Below are 16,426 nucleotides of genomic sequence, written 5' to 3'. Positions count from 1 at the left end.
TTTCTTGCACTCCTGTCTGCTCTCCTCAGTTCTCACCACATCCCATCCCTTCTTCGCCGACCTCTTGCTCAGTACACATTCCTGAATTGTCCTCTTCCTCCATCTTTTCATTTCTTTTGTCTTCCCAGAGAAAAAGCACCTTCCTACCTCTCTCTTTAATCACTCTTGTTGCCAATTCAATTATCCTTAAACTAGAGCTTTTCTCAACTTCTTCTGAAGTCCTCACAACATTAATCCTTTCTTAACTTCCACCATTTAATCTTCCAATGTACCTTCACTCTGTTCTATTTACTCACCTCTGTGGCAACCAGTTCAGGGTGTACCCCGCCTCCTGCCCGATGGTAGCTGGGATAGGCTCCAGTACTCCCGCGACCCTTGTGAGGATAACCGGCTCAATGGATGGCTGGATGGAGTCACATTACACACAGCCATCCAACGCTGTCTGGCGACGCTATCTCCTGCCTCCACCTAACAGTCTTCAATTGCTCTCAGATTGCATCGACTATATAGAATATAGTCCACCTGTGTACACCTGCCTTCTCTCGTATGTCACCCTCTGTTCCTCTCTTTTGAAAATAAGTGTTCACCCCCTTTGCAAATTCCACCACCTTCTGCCCTTTCAAGTTCCTTTCTTTAACACCAAACCTGCCCACCACCTCCTTGTCAACTTTGTCCTCTTCACCATCCTATCCAGACCATGATAAAACCATTTGAACACTGCTTCTCGCCCTAGGTCTACCTTTCTCCCCTGCATCATATCATCAATTTCGGATCTTTGCCTGTGATTGTGTATGTCTCTTAACCAATCTACATCCTCTTCTTCGTGATCAACCAACAGTAGCCCAATTTCTACCAGCACACACCCTGTAGGTCAACAGTACTGTTCGCGGTCATTGTTAATCCAGGCACCAACCGTTTTGGTATGGAAGTCAAGTTTGTGGTTCGCATATTTGTTTTGCACAATGTTTTATGCCAGTTGCCCTTCTTCATACATCCCTCTCCTTTACCTGGACTTGAGACTGGCACTAGAAATACACTGGCTTGTCATCACTTTTTTTTTTTTTTGCTGTTGGAAAGTAGCATAAAACTAAAATATAGTTGTAGGCAATGGTTTACATACACCTGATGAGCATGAATGTCATTCATTTTGGGCTTTTAATGACTTATATCAGGGGTCGCAAACTCAACTTATCCGGGGGCCGCTGGAGTGTGGGCGACTCTGGGCAGCATCAAGTATTCCACAAAAAAGTATTCAAAAGAAGCACAACTAATCCGGTCCTCTTAATCTTTATGATTAGCAGCTCAGAACAAGATTGGTGAACCTCTCTCATTCTTCTTCTTTTCCTTTCGGCTTGTCCCTTTAGTGGTCGCCACAGCGCGTCATCCTTTTCCATGCGAGCCGATCTCCTGCATCCTCCTCTCGAACACAACTGCCCTCATGTCTTCCCTCACAACATCAATCAACCTTCTGTTTGGTCCTCGAGCTCTCTTGCCTGGGCTCCATCCTCATCATCCTTCTACCAATGTACTCACTATTTCACCTCTGGACGTGTCCAAATCATCAAAGTCTGCTCTCTCTAACTTTGTCTCCAAAACATCGAACCTTGGCTGACCCTCTGATGAGCTCATTTCTAATTTTATCCAACCTGGTCACTCCTTGAGAGCGAACCTCAACTTCTTCATTTCCGCCACCTCCAGCTCTGCTTCCTGTTGTCTCTTTAGTGCCACTGTCTCTAATCCGTAAATCATGGCTGGCCTCACCACTGTTTTATAAACGTTGCCCTTCATCCTAGCAGAGACTCTTCTGTCACATAACACACCTGATACCTTCCTCCACCCCTTCTTCACTTCCACACTCACCATTGCTCTGGACGGTTGACCCCAAGTATTCAAAGTCCTCCACCGTTGCTATCTCTTCTCCCTGTAGCCTCACTCTTCCCCCACCACCCCTCTCATTCATGCACATATATTCTGTCTTACTTCGGCTAATCTTTATTCCTCTGCTTTCCAGTGCATGCCTCCATCTTTCTAACTGTTCCTCAACCTGCTCTTTGCTTTCAATGCAGATCACAATGTCATCTGCATACATCAAGGTGCACGGGGATTCCAGTCTAACCTCATCTGTCAGCCTACCCATCACCAATGCAAACAGGAAGGGGCTCAGGGCTGATACCTGATGCAGTTCCACCTCCACCTTAAATTCGTCTGTCACACCTACAGCACACCTCATCGCTGTTCTGCTGCCCTCGTACATGTCCTGTATTATTCTAACATACTTCTCTGCCACTCCAGACGTCCGCATGCAGTACCACAGTTCCTCTCTGGGTACTCTGTCATAAGATTTCTCTAGATCTACAAAGACACAATGTAGCTCCTTCTGACCTTCTCTGTACTTTTCCATCAACATCCTCAACATCCTCAAGGAAAATAATCTGTGGTACTCTTTCTAGGCATGAAACCATACTGTTGCTCGCAAATACTCACTTCTGTCCTGAGTCTAGCCTCCACTACTCTTTCCCATAACTTCATTGTGTGGCTCATCAACTTTATTCCTCTATAGTTCCCACAGCTCTGCACATCACCCATGTTCTTAAAAATGGGCACCAGCACCACTTTTCCTACATTCCTTAGGCATCTTCTCACGGACTACAATTCTATTGAACAAGCTGGTCAAAAACTCCACAGCCACCTCTCCTAGATGCTTTCATACCTCCACAGGAATGTCATCCGGACCAACTGCCTTTCCATTTTACATCCTCTTTAATGCCTTTCTAACTTCCCCCTTACTAATCATTGCCACTTCCATGGTCCACCACACTTGCCTCTTCTACTCTCCCTTCTCTCTCATTTTCCTCATTCATCAACTCCTCAAAGTATTCTTTCCATCTAGCTAGCACATTGCTGGCACCAGTCAGCATCCATCTCTAGCCTTAATCACCCTAACCTGCTGCACATCCTTCCCACCTCTATCCCTGTCTGGCCAACCTGTATAGATCCTTTTCTCCTTCTTTAGTGTCCAACCTGGCATACATGTCATCATATGCCTCTTGTTTGGCCTTTGCCACCTCTACCTTTGCTCTGTGTCGCATCTCAATGTATTCCTTTCGCCTCTCCTCGGTCCTCTCAGTGTCTCGCTTCTTCTTAGCTAACCTTTTTCCTTGTATTGGTGAACCTCTCTCATCTCACTGGTATTTTGCATACTCCTCAGCATGTCTATCTGAATAATGACATCTGATACTATATTTCTTGAGGTTTCTCTCTGTGCATATAAGACACGTTTGGGTGCCCCTTTGCTCAACAACAACAACAAAAAAACATTCCGTCTCTCACGTTTCCTGAAATTGGTTGTGCTTGTCGCCAACCTTTCTCTTCACAGCAGGTTTTGAGAAAGACATGGCTGGGACTGGCTGTCAGGATGTACTGCATTTTCCTTCCACTTGGTCTCACTTCGGAATTATGTTTCAATCAAGTGACTAACATTGCTAATTCACTTTGGCTAATATATTTATAAACCTAAGCCTGAGCTATGGTTGATTCCAATTAATTAAAAGAACGAAATGCCTCAATTGGTCCCCGGCCCGTGAGTTTGAAAGACCTGATCTATATGAATAATTGTTTTCTCCAGGATGGAATCACAACAGATATTGTCAGAGATTAAAAATAAATAAAATAAAATTGGATGTCTGAAGTTTGAATTTATTTATTTATTTTTAACCCAATACAAGTGTGAAAGGTTGTCTGTCTGTTGGTGGAGATTCACTGGCAACCGGTCCAGTTAATAAACCACACATAGTACACATAATGCGCTGTCCCGGCTGGTTTGCATGGCTCAGCCTGACGGTGGCAGTAGTGCGACACAGTTAGAGTTGAATGATAATGTCAAGAAGAAGTAGACGGTCAGTAAACTAAAGCTGAAGCATACTCCAAATATATAGTCATTCTGGACAAATAGCTCTTTGTCTCATCAAAACAAAAACTTTTGATAATGCATTGAGTTTGTCCATGTGGGCAGCTGCAAACTTCGTGTTGATTTCCAAGCAAGGGCTTCTTTCTTCGTCGGCTGGCTATGGCGACTTAAAAGTGGCTTCGCTGTGGACAGGGACACTGGTGTTCCAGCAGTTTGTTTGTGGCAGACTTGAACCTCGGAAATTCCATGTTCACTGAATGTGACAGTTTGGGTCGTCTTACAGACATTGGCAAAGTATTAACACACCCAAATAACAAATAATTGTTTGAACTGTAACAGAAGTGTAACTGAAACAACAATGCATCTTAAATCCATGCATCTTTTTCCGATAAATGTTTTAAAACAGTATTTGTCATGGGTCATATGATCAAAATACAGATATATTCACCTGCGATTGGCTGGCGACCAGTTCAGGGTGTACCCCGCCTCCTGCCCGAAGATAGCTGGGAGAGGCTCCAGCGCTCCCGCGACCCTTGTGAGGATGAGAGGCTCGAAAATTAATGGATGGATATATTCACTTCCATTATTTTTTGATTATATTAACTAAAATGACAAAATGAAAGAAATGCATAACTTAGAATGGAACATATGCCAACAAATATTACCCAATATTTTGCAGAGACAACAGTGGCGTTTCAATGATGTTTTCAAATGATTGCCATAAAAAAATATATATACCAGTCTCTAATTAATCTTATACATTTGTGACAAATCTTTCTATCAGGCTCAATCAAAGTCTTTTCACACACAAATCAGTTCACATATCACAAACATACCAAAGGGATCACGCAATTCAGTATTGTGCCTCTTTATTCATATTGCAGAAAGTTGAGGCGCTTGCTCCTTGATGTAACATCACTGACGTGTGAGGTGGTCACCTTTCTTGGAGCCACACCCACAGGGACCAAACTTGACATAAATGTAATAAATTATAATTTTGTTTGTTTGGGTTTAGCATCGTATGATGCATTTGACAAATTTGTATATATATTGATTGTGATACGCACGTGTGCCCGAATGATTTCCATAATGTGACTCAATCATCCATCCATCCATTCCTGGAGCCTATCCCAGCTATCTCTGGGCGGGAGGTGGGGTACACTCTGAACCGGTCGCCAGCCAATCGCAGGGCACCTAGAAACAAACAACCACCCGCACTCACATTCACACCTACGGGCAATTTATAGCCCTCAATCAACCTACCACGCATGTTTTTGGAATGTGGGAGGAAACCGGCGTGCCCGGAGAAAACCCACGCAGGCACTGGGAGAACATGTAAACTCCACACAGGCGGGGCCGGGATTTGAACCCCGGTCCCCAGAACTGTGAGGCAGATGTGCTAACCAGTCGTCCACAGTGCCGGCTGACTTCCAAATATATTGGAGTTATTAGTCACAAAAAAATTAGGTATTCAGTCAGATGGCTTCTGTTGACACAGCGCACTGTTTTGTTGCAGCACTGTCGATTATTTTATTTTATTTTTTCCCACCTTGTCAGCATTGTATTGAAGATTTGATTATTCAAATGTGTTCATTGAAGAATCATTTCGATCTGCAAGGCAGATACATTATACATTTTCTCTCACCCCTTTGTTTGAACCTGTATGCCCAATCTGCGTCTCAGTTCTTGTTTTTAAACTCACTGAAGCCGTAATCATTTTAATCTGGAAAAACAAGTTTCAAATAAATCAAACATGAGATTCATACCCATGATGAGTGTATGCAAACCTCTGACCTCCACTGGAAGGGAGGCCTATTATAATGTGTATGGTATATACAGTATATAGAGAACTTATTACTATTATTATTATTACTTATTATCTTCTACTAAGATGCTTGCTACTGGGACACTATTTTTAACTGCTCCAGATTTTAGACACTTAATACCGATTGATTCGAAAGCAATTCTGTGGTTGTTTCTGCATATCCTCTTGACATGCATGATTTCGTTTCTGTTTAGCATTCCACGATCAGGTCTCTGCACCTTTCGGTCCGTTACATCAGTCAGCCTCTTAGCATGAAACTCGTCGTACTGCTCTTGAGGCTCATAGTTGGTCAAGGGCCATTTCCCACCTCTGTAGAAAATAGAAATCCTAGCATTAAGAAGCAAATCTGCACCTAACAGGAGATGAGAAGCTAATGAATATCAGCTGTAAACTCATCATGCTTATTATTATTAGGTTTTTCAGTCGGAGTGAAGGCACTGATGCCGCATTAATACCCAGAGGCAGATGTCCGAGCCCTGTAATATACACATAAACCTGCTGTTAGATTAGAGGGCTGTCATTTCCTCTTTGTGCTGATCATCGGGGGGTGATAGCGTGTGGGTGGGTGGCGGTATTTACAATGGAGTCACGTCCAGCGGTCTTTCCTGGCCTCTGGTGGGTAATGAAGTGGATGTTTAGCATTTAGGGTGTTACACTGTGCTTGAACCTGTATGGAATTGCAGACGCTAAATGGATTATCCCTGAAGAAGACATTGCAGTGAGAGGCAGAACAGGGGGATTGGCAGATAGAAAATGGTTGTGACAGTGCTTCAACGAGACGGTGCTTTGCAGTCAGTCTCTGACAAGAAATGCCAGCGCATAGCTCGTTGGCGCATACTTCTGGATTGATTGATTTTTTTTTTTCTTCTTCCCCCCCTGTGCTTAAATGGATTAGTGATGCCTATAGTGCGAAATAGGGCGGCAACGGGTGTGCATCAAGGTCACTCCCCATCTCCATCAAAGCTCGACTGACCTCTTTCATCAAAGAGTCTGTTCCCATTCTTCTGGCATATTTCTCCCCCCTCTGGTGGCATCTTTATCTCAGCCTGTGCCTCCCACAGTAATCTGTTTCATTAAAAGGCTGCTCAGGTTATCACACTGAAGGTGCCTCCTAGGTTGGCTTTGTATTACAGTTTTTGATATTATTCTCCAAATATCTGTAGATTTGGCAGTTTTTCATCAAATGTCAAGTCCGTACTACGGTGTTTATTTTATTCTCCCATTTCCATGCATTATGCTTGATTATTAGGTACCAATACATGTCATCTTGGAAGTTGATTGAACAAAGAAGACTGTTGAAGCAAAAAATACCAGCGTGCAGCACTGTGATGATAACAAGATTCCCAGTGTTTTCCTTATGCTAACTCTATGGCTTTGGTGTTTGCGACAGTTCTTTCTATAGCTCACTGGAGTTGTAATGCAAAAACAAAAACGTATTATATACAATGCAATTTCAGGCAATGTGGTGTAGTTTAATCTCAGCTAAACAAAAGGAAAATAGTCACCAATATATCATTTAAAAAATGAATAAATGATGAAAGATACCACGCAAGCACAAATACCACTATCGATCGATCGATCCATCCATCGGCTTGTGTGTCTAGCTCCAAATTGCAGGCGGCCAAAATGAAACCGACACACATGACATCTAATCCCGTGCATGACTAACACTCACAATCAACTCTTTATGGTTGAGGCTAAATTAATCTACTGTATCCATCCATTCATCCATCAGATTGTTTTTTTATCACCTTGGAATAACCAGAGCCTTACACTTAAAGGGGAACTAAACCATCAATCTATCTATTTTCTATACCATTTATCCTCGTTCGGGTCACGGTGACCCAGCTGACTTTGGGCGCGAGGCGGGGTACACTCTGAACTGGTCGCCAGCCATTCGGGGGTTTTAAACCCAAGATGTCTACACTTTCTGTTGCATTTTAAATGTACATATCTTCTTTATCTGATGCTGTTTACTTAAATCTATGAAGTAGTTATTCTAAAAAAATGCATTTAAAACATTGCATCTACTCTGAGGTCTTTTCACTCTCACGATCGTGCAAATTTGTGACAATGTGACGTGTATCAGACATTCCTACCTACTTTATTTACTAAAAACCTAGTGCGTAAATACTCAGCAAGGACAAGCTCCACATCAGACAGAGCCACTTATCCAGCCAGCTAATGACTCACAACAGCCGCTAGTTAATATCAACACAACACCTCGTAATCATGTTCAATCGGTAATTTAAGATGCAAAACAAACCCCAAAACAAACACTATTCAATTACACTGGTATTCATTAAAATTATATAACACAGCGCCCGCTCGCCGGTGTTAGCTGCGAGTGTCAATAATATTATTATTATCATTAATCGGAGTACTGTGTTTTGACTCGTGTAGAACATACAATGTATTCTTGCAAAAACACAAAAAAAGGCTTGAGTTCCCCTTTAAATGAAACTTTTACATTTTGTAGGTTGTTTAAATGCTTCAAATTCAACATTTTACATTGCTTTGTGTCCTTTTTTTTAAAGTCGTTTCAAACTTGGAATGGTAGTCGTAAACATTGAGGTTTGAGTCAAAGTAATTGACTGTGAATCTGTCAGGCTAATTACATTACATGAGAGCCGCAAACACAGTACAGTATAGTGGTTTGTCATCTTCTCAACTGTTGTTTGAACTGATCTCTGGTAGATTTGAGTTACCCATGATGATCAATTACGTCGATTACTCTGATCCTACAAGACCTGATCCAATCGGATGGTCCCTGGAAGTCCAATTAAGTCCAGACTTTCCATCAGTGTTCTATTCTTTACAAACATAAGATTTAATCTGAATTCTTTATCAGTTTTGAGTTAGCCATGCAGGTAAAGGGAAAGAGAGGAATCACTATTTCAAAATGGGTGAGGGTGACAATGTTTTGTGTGCTTATACTATGGGGGTAGTGGTACATATATCGTACCGAACCCAAACACACACACAATCAATGCAAGTGGTGAATTTGATCAAAAATGTGATAATAGAAAGGGGTTTCCACAGGATAAAACACAGACAAACACGAAACAAACAAGGTATAGACGAACATTGGCGAAGGAAGGGAGTTGTGACGTGAGATGAGCAGAATGGGCGTGTTGTGAATGTGTATAGCTGAGGACTCCTGGTCTCATTAATATAAACCCAAATATGCACTAATCCGTACTTTTAGTCGACCGCAATGTTGGACTTACGTGTCTGGAACACATTTGAGGCAGGTGAATCAGGCTCCCGAGTGTTTGGCCGGTCCGGTCCGCACCGGGAACAGGTGGATTCGACGGAAGGGAGGAAGGAAAAAAAGGAGGAAAAGCAGGAGGCCAACGGGTTCCCAGGTAGGACGTCTCTCGGGTGTCTCTGTTTGCCAGACGTTCGGAGCGGTCGCGTTGCGTCCGCCTCCGTTCCCTCGAACTGAGATCGGGCCCCCAAGCTGGGTGGCTTGGAGCGCTTGCAGGAGGTTCTGCAGCCGGGAATCATCAGATGCGTCCTTGCCACCTCGGGTGAGGTGGCCGTCCTGCCTGGCGCGGTCGTCTGCGAGTTGGTCGGGGTGAGACCAAAGGAAGACTTCTCCACGAAAACTCCCAAAAGCTTCTTCACTGGTCCCCTTATGTGGCCGGAGCGGGTCAAAAAGCGGGGGTTTACACCCCCCACTCCTCCTTTTCTACCACCTTTGCGAACACAACATCCCAACTTCATTGCAATTGGGGTTGTATAATATTGACATTCATTTGAAACAAGATGGCATCTTGGAAATGTAAACAATTGTCATGTCTGTCTATGACACAGCCAGCAGGAGCTAAGGGGTGATGATCATCTTGGCCCTGCAAACGAAGGGTTACGCGGAAGGAGGAAGTCAAAGAGGAAGGGTTAAGGTGTAGAATTGGGATTGGCCCCAAATCTTGCTGCAAGGTAGACAGCAGCTCATTCTGTATTTAATTAGGGTACCCGCTCACATTTTCTGCTGCCACACCAGCCAAGAGCAGTCACAATGCTCCACTCACGCACGGCTCACGCCCTCTTCCTCACAGAGAAGCCTCTGCCGAGACTGTCATTGTGCCACATTTAAAGGGAACGAGAGGAGCCGCTTTGATTGGCGGCGAATGAAGTCAGCTGTAAACACACCCACAGAGGCGCTATCGGAGTCGCCGGTCCGTGCATGTCTATGAAATTAAAAAGACCCCGGTCTGCCCCGCGCCTGACGCACAATTTCCATTGGTTTACGCTGGTTCTGAAAATAGGGCCGTACACGTTCAGGGATTGCAGAAATCATGCAAAAACAACACCTGCCAACCTCACTGTAAGAAAAAAAAAAACAAGTGGAAAGAGCACAAAGCAACGTAAACTATAATACTGTGAGTGCCGCACCAAAAACATGCACAACAATGGTGTATGTTTGAGCAGAGCAAAACTGAATTATAATCCGAATGCTTCAATGTGTTGGGATTTGATTTCAAAACATGGACACATGGAGCTCATTGAAAAATTCATGATAATAAAAATCATTACAGAGGAACCAAGGATAGGCAGATTGTGACGCTCATAATATTTAGCTTTAAGGTACAGAGCTCGAGGTCACCCCTAATCACGATGCATCCCTTAATGTGAAATATTTCACTGTAAAATAACAGGCATACTGTAAAAGGCAGAAATAATTGGAAAGTGAGACTTATTTTGTGGCTTTTTTACTTTCTAAATCTTTTTTTCTCTGCTCCTAACCTCCATCCTGAATCAGTTTGAATCAGTATTGGTCTCTGCAAGTCAGGCCTCAGATGGCTCCATTAACTGCACGTGTCTTCCCACTGAAACCACAACTGCTTGAGGTGAAAGCCTTGCTCAATTCTCAAATAAACTTTGATGTCAGTCGTGAACCTCAAACGAATACTGTCTTGTTTGAGAGAACGCACCTTGCATGAATAATGAGGGAGTCTACAATATATCAGATTCCATGTTGATTAAATGCTTGCTGAAAATAAAACTTGAGTCTCCATCTAGTGGCAGATCCATGGCACACCTTTGGTCTGCCTGTTACATATTTTGTTGAGATTTACGCAAAACAACGTGAATGATAGACATTTACATTAGTGGCGAGAATGTCCAACATACTGATCGACAAAGAAAATCTTTAAAAATAAACTAGTGCCCTCTGCATCAGGAAGAGGCGTCAGTGTTAGGCTTAAATTTATCTATAATAATGTCATTTATTCCAGCAAATGTTTATCACCAGTTCTCTGCTTGCTGGGAGACTTGACCCAGGTCTCCATTCAACTTAAATACAGAAACCCTCTCTTCATTTCCTGAAAAAAAAATATGAAGAAGGCCATCCTTCAAAATTGGAGGGGGGAAAAAAAAGAACTTTCCACTTCCACAATGTACCTGGATATTATATATAAAGAGGAAAAATTGACAGCATGAGGAGGAACACTGTCTATCTATCTATCTATCTATCTATCTATCTATCTATCTATCTATCTATCTATCTATCTATCTATCTATCTATCTATCTATCTATCCATCTATCTAGGGGGAGCGTCGGTGCTGGGGTTCCGGTAATTCCACAGTTTCATATATATATATATATATATATATATATATATATGTATGTATATATGTATGTGTGTGTGTATATATATATATATATAACATTTATTTTTTGTTTGTTTTTGAGATGCAGAGAGGGTAGGGATTTAAAAAAAAATATGCTGCGGCCTTCTGGTTGGCTTGAAGGTTCCGAAAGAAGCTCATAAATCGCAGGTTTCAGGGTGAAAACCTGCCTCGGATAAAGGAGTCATGGGAGAAAGACGGCTTGTGAAATTGACAGATGGATTGATGGGACTGATGTTGCGTTCACAGTAAAGTGGGCCTTACTGCCGCCGCAACATATAACTGGATAAGTGCAGAAAAATGGATACAGGATAGAAATCCTTTCAAGTGGCGTTATACTTGGCCCAAGAATAATAATGATGTGATTTTAAGCGGGCTGTCCATATGTGTTTGGGCTCGAATTACAAGGCCATTGTGAGATTTCAAGTCAAGATAATTTAACAAATTGCGTTGGGTCTGACACCAAAAGAGGTGATTACAGCACATGTTGCACAGTGACTCCTTTAAACATCACCATCTCAGCATCTTATCTCAATACTTTTAACACCCAACTTTAACAAACTGATTTTCTGCTCTCCCCAGACTCCCCCCCCCCCCCCCCCCAAGTTAAGAAGTATATAAAAATACATTTTTCCTGATCAGGTTTTTTTTTTCTTTCTCAAACTCAAACATTGAAAAAACTTTAGCTTTCGAAATAGAAAATACATGAGTTATATTACACTTACTGGATGGATTTTCTATGCCGCTAAAAATCCATTTACAGCAATTAGGGACTGCATTTCAGTGTAGTCGCGCAATTCTAAAGCAGTTGAACGAATGATGGCTAATAGTGTTTAAATGTGGCCAATATTTTTATTTATCGGACATGTTTCCATTGCCATCTGTGTTGTGTGTTAGTACTCCTTATACACTCTTTTGGAAAAAAAAAAATGTTTCTGCTGTACTGTTTGTTATATATTTACAAATGATCTGCAATTGCGTATAGACAACTATCTACTGTACTGTTGCAAGAAGAATGAAGTGGGCCATTTGGAATTACCTGAATTTCTACATAAATTGGTCCTAAAGCATGGTCTGGTCACAACAATCGATGAACACAACTTTCTTAAGCTAATACCACACAATCCCTAAGTTGATGACTCTTCCAAGAGTTCATCAGAGTCAGGAGTCAACCTCGATTCCAATCTGTGTGGCAAGAATGAAGATGTTGGTTAAAGCTGCCCTGCCCCACACTGTAAAAACACATCTTTTTCTTGTACATGGGTTCCTCTGTTTACGACAGAGATCTGTTCCTACGACACCAACATATCACACAAATTGGTCCGTAAATCGGAACACACCTAGTATCTATCACTAACTAAGATAACGTAGTAGTATTGTCTTAAACATTAGTAAATATTTGGATGTAAAACACTTCTAAGCCATCCATCCATCCATTTTCTGAGCCGCTTATCTTCACAAGGGTCGCGGGAGTGCTGCAGCCTATCCCAGCTATCAGGAGGCGACGTACACCCTGAACTGGTTGCCAGTCAATCGCAGGGCACATATAAACAAACAACCATTCGCACTCACATTCACACCTACGAGCAATTTAGAGCCCTCAATTAACCTGCATGCATGTTTTTGGGATGAGGAAACCGGAGTGCCCGGAGAAAACCCACGCAGACACGGGGAGAACATGCAAACTCCACACAGGCAGGGGCCGGGGATTGAACCCCGGACCTCAGAACTGTGAGACAGACGCTCGAACCAGTTGTCCACCGTGCCGCCCACTTCTAAGCCATTGCTATAAAATTATGAACTCAAAACCCATAAAAAAAAATCCCATGCCATGACTTCAGTAGTTGGCTTGCACACTGGAAGTTGCACCAACTTGTGTCCCGTTCATAACCACAAAACGCCGTAGGTCAAAGCTGTAAACTGAGGTCCCCCTATATATTTTTAGTGCATGTATTGCACTGTTACAACTGATTGTGTATCTCTCTTCCAGGTTGTGCTATCATCCGTCCTCCCAGAGATGGTGGTATAAGATACAGAGGCCTTACACAGGAGCAGGTGATTAATGGTTACTGCCAACTCTGATTAAAAACTGCAGAAAGCTCAAAATGAACACATTTGTTATATAACCGTAGCCAATAGATCAACCTCAACCTAAGACAAGAATTCAATAATTATAAACTTACCAGACACAATAGTACATATTCCTGAGCAATCAAATATACAAATTATCCTCTTCTGTTTTATTACATTGTGAAAAACACACCGTCCCCCAGTAAGTGATCAAATTGCGGAGTGAATGTGAACCTCATAGCTGAGTCCATCCATTGCATTCCATTGCAACATGCTGCCAATTTCTTTTGTCTGAGTTTTGTTGTCATTTCTGTCGGGCCAATTATATACTACTCGTGCACTCGCTGTAGTAGTCTCGCCACGCTGCACTATTTGCACATCTGTTGTTGACCGATACTGGCCACTCATGCCAGAGTAGCATCTGCCCCATTTGCACACTGACTGAGGAGTATCTGCAACATTTGCACAATCAACATTGTCCCAGACTATTGCTTGAAGTCTCGGCGCCCTTTGCACAATGGTCATTGCACCGGACTATTGCGAGATTAGTCATTTGAACTGCTCTAAGTGCTAGGGGACGCTGCATCTTTTTGCACAATTGTCAAAAAATAAATAAATCAAGAAATAAATTGTACCGGCATTACCAGATAACTAGCAACCCTTTATTGCTCAGTGACTGTTTTTCTCAATGTCTTTCTGTCTCCAAAGTGTTCTCCGTCAATTGACTGTCTGTTGTGGTACTAGAGCGGCTCCAGCTACGGGAGACAAATTCCTTGTGTGTTTTCTGGACATACTTGGCAAATAAAGATGATTCTGATTCTGATCATGAACTGAATCACGAAGCAATGAACAATTTGTTGAATTGGGATGGGGGGGGGGGGGGGGGCTGGAGGACACGGCGTCCACGATTTCCAAAAACAATTTGTCATGTTGACTTGTCAGAGCACAGCATACTTTTCCACATTGCGTTAGTCAATCTCAGATGAGCTTGGGCCAAGAGAAGCCGCTAGCTTTTCTGGGTGTTGCTGACATATGGCTTTTCACTTTGCATGGTAGAGTTTTAACTTAACGCAAACTAAATTTCAACTGAATGTTACCGCTTGGATGAAAATGCGGCAACAGTAAAGGTGTTTTTAAAAAAAAATTTTTCCTGAGTTCAAAAAGCGGGGGATACAGTATAACTGCTCTCACCTATTGAAATGGACACCTTCTGCAATAATTATTGGGTATTTTAATGCAAAGAGCACGAGTTGAGGCTATTATATGGTACTGTAATTTCATTGTCAATTTCCTACTTTTATATTTCATTTAATTGTATGTTTGTGTGTGTGTGTGTCTAGATACGAAGTGTGCAGGTTCTCCCTGTTGACTACGAAATCGAATACATCTGCAGGGGAAACCGTGTGATTGTGGGACCTAAGGTCAGGAAATGTTTGCCCAATGGCACCTGGACCGATCTGAACCAACAAAGTAGATGCTGTGAGTATATATATATATATATATCCATATATATATATCCGTATATATATATATATATATATATATCCACCCAATCCATTTGTACAGCTCCTCCAAAAAAATATACTGTATATACTATGCTGTCCAATCTCATCTAAACATAATATAAACATCTGTCTGTCTGTTCACATATCCGCAACGTGAATAATGTCATTTCAAATATACATACACAGAATGTAAGCATCGTTCTATTCTTTCAGATACCCTCATAGCAAAACCGTCCATCCCTTCACGTACTGTACATAATGTAAAAGTCTGCCTCTCCTGTCACATACACGGCTCATGTAAATAATAGTTTGAGAGCTATAATAAATAAATAAACTCACTGAGGTTCCCGACGTCCTCATCTTTCAAAGAATTCCTCAACATGAAATATTTTTTCAGTTAAAGTAGGCTTTACGGGTTAACTGTTTTCCCATTGTATGACGTAACATTTAACATGTAGCTCATGCAGTTATCGTCATCCCTCCTATGCTAGGATATTTTCCAAACCAAAATAATGTTTGAACTGCATCACTTGATGGAAATTGGGCTACTGGCTACAGGAAACTCACCTGAATAGTAATTTGCCCTGTCAGAATAGCTTTTAAATGTGGGCCCTCTCAACACTGTACAGTTTGACAAATATACCACAGACTTAACAACAACTTAATGGTCGTTCTCGCAATCCCGGTGCTTAAGTCTTTCAACAAGAGAGATCAGATAAGTGTTCAGATTTTCAAAAATTATACGGTACCAATGCTGCTGCTCAGTGGTTGTGCTAAATGCTACATTTTAAGTTGATCAAGGGTATTGCCCCGGAATAATAATATATATATATATATATATATATATATATATATATATATATTTAAAAAAAAATCGTATTTCAGATTTAAAATGTGTTTTTCTCTTACAGTATTGTTATGTCCTCGTGTGTGGACATCTTTGGAAAATGGTCGAGTGTCTTCTTGGCCACCGGGACTCCCAGTGGAGGGAACTGTGCTGCACTATAGCTGTCTCCCCGGCTTCATCTTGATGGGCCGAAACTCGACACACTGCAATAAGTTGGGCAAGTGGGACACGCCCAAACCTGTGTGTCACTGTAAGCACAACAAGACAAACGTTTTTTATTGTCAGGCATTTACACACAGTAATTTAGGATGTGAGAATGTGTACTGTATTTTCTTGCAACATGAAATCATATATATTTATATATATATATATATATATATATATATATATATATATATATATATATACAAACAGACTTTTGACTGGAAATGTATTATACTGTATACATATGGTCTAAAATGGCCCACTCCATTGAATCTAAAGAGGCTATATGGAATAGAATATTTCTATTTTTGCTGTAAATGTTGTACAATAAGCCACACTGTTTTAAGAAAGGCACCGGTTTATGCAAAGTGGCATATTTCATTCACAAACACGCGTGCTTTACATGACAGAGCAACTGAAGAAAAGAAAATGGA

At 41.7% G+C, this 16,426-nt stretch overlaps 1 protein-coding gene across 1 annotated transcript in view; it reads left to right on the top strand.

Moving 5' to 3' along the window:
- The window catches only part of gabbr1b (gamma-aminobutyric acid (GABA) B receptor, 1b), a 235,893-nt gene that overhangs the window by 61,871 nt on the left and 157,596 nt on the right, over positions 1-16,426 (top strand). The window contains 3 exon segments of the mRNA XM_061664564.1: positions 13,357-13,421; positions 14,777-14,915; positions 15,853-16,038. Of these exon segments, the coding sequence (XP_061520548.1) occupies positions 13,357-13,421; positions 14,777-14,915; positions 15,853-16,038 (390 nt within the window).

The sequence above is a fragment of the Phycodurus eques genome, chromosome 20 (genome assembly GCF_024500275.1).
Source record: "Phycodurus eques isolate BA_2022a chromosome 20, UOR_Pequ_1.1, whole genome shotgun sequence".
In the NCBI taxonomy this organism is placed as follows: domain Eukaryota; kingdom Metazoa; phylum Chordata; class Actinopteri; order Syngnathiformes; family Syngnathidae; genus Phycodurus; species Phycodurus eques.
The sequence above is the reverse complement of the archived record's forward strand: the minus strand, read 5'-3'. Positions and strand labels throughout refer to the sequence as shown.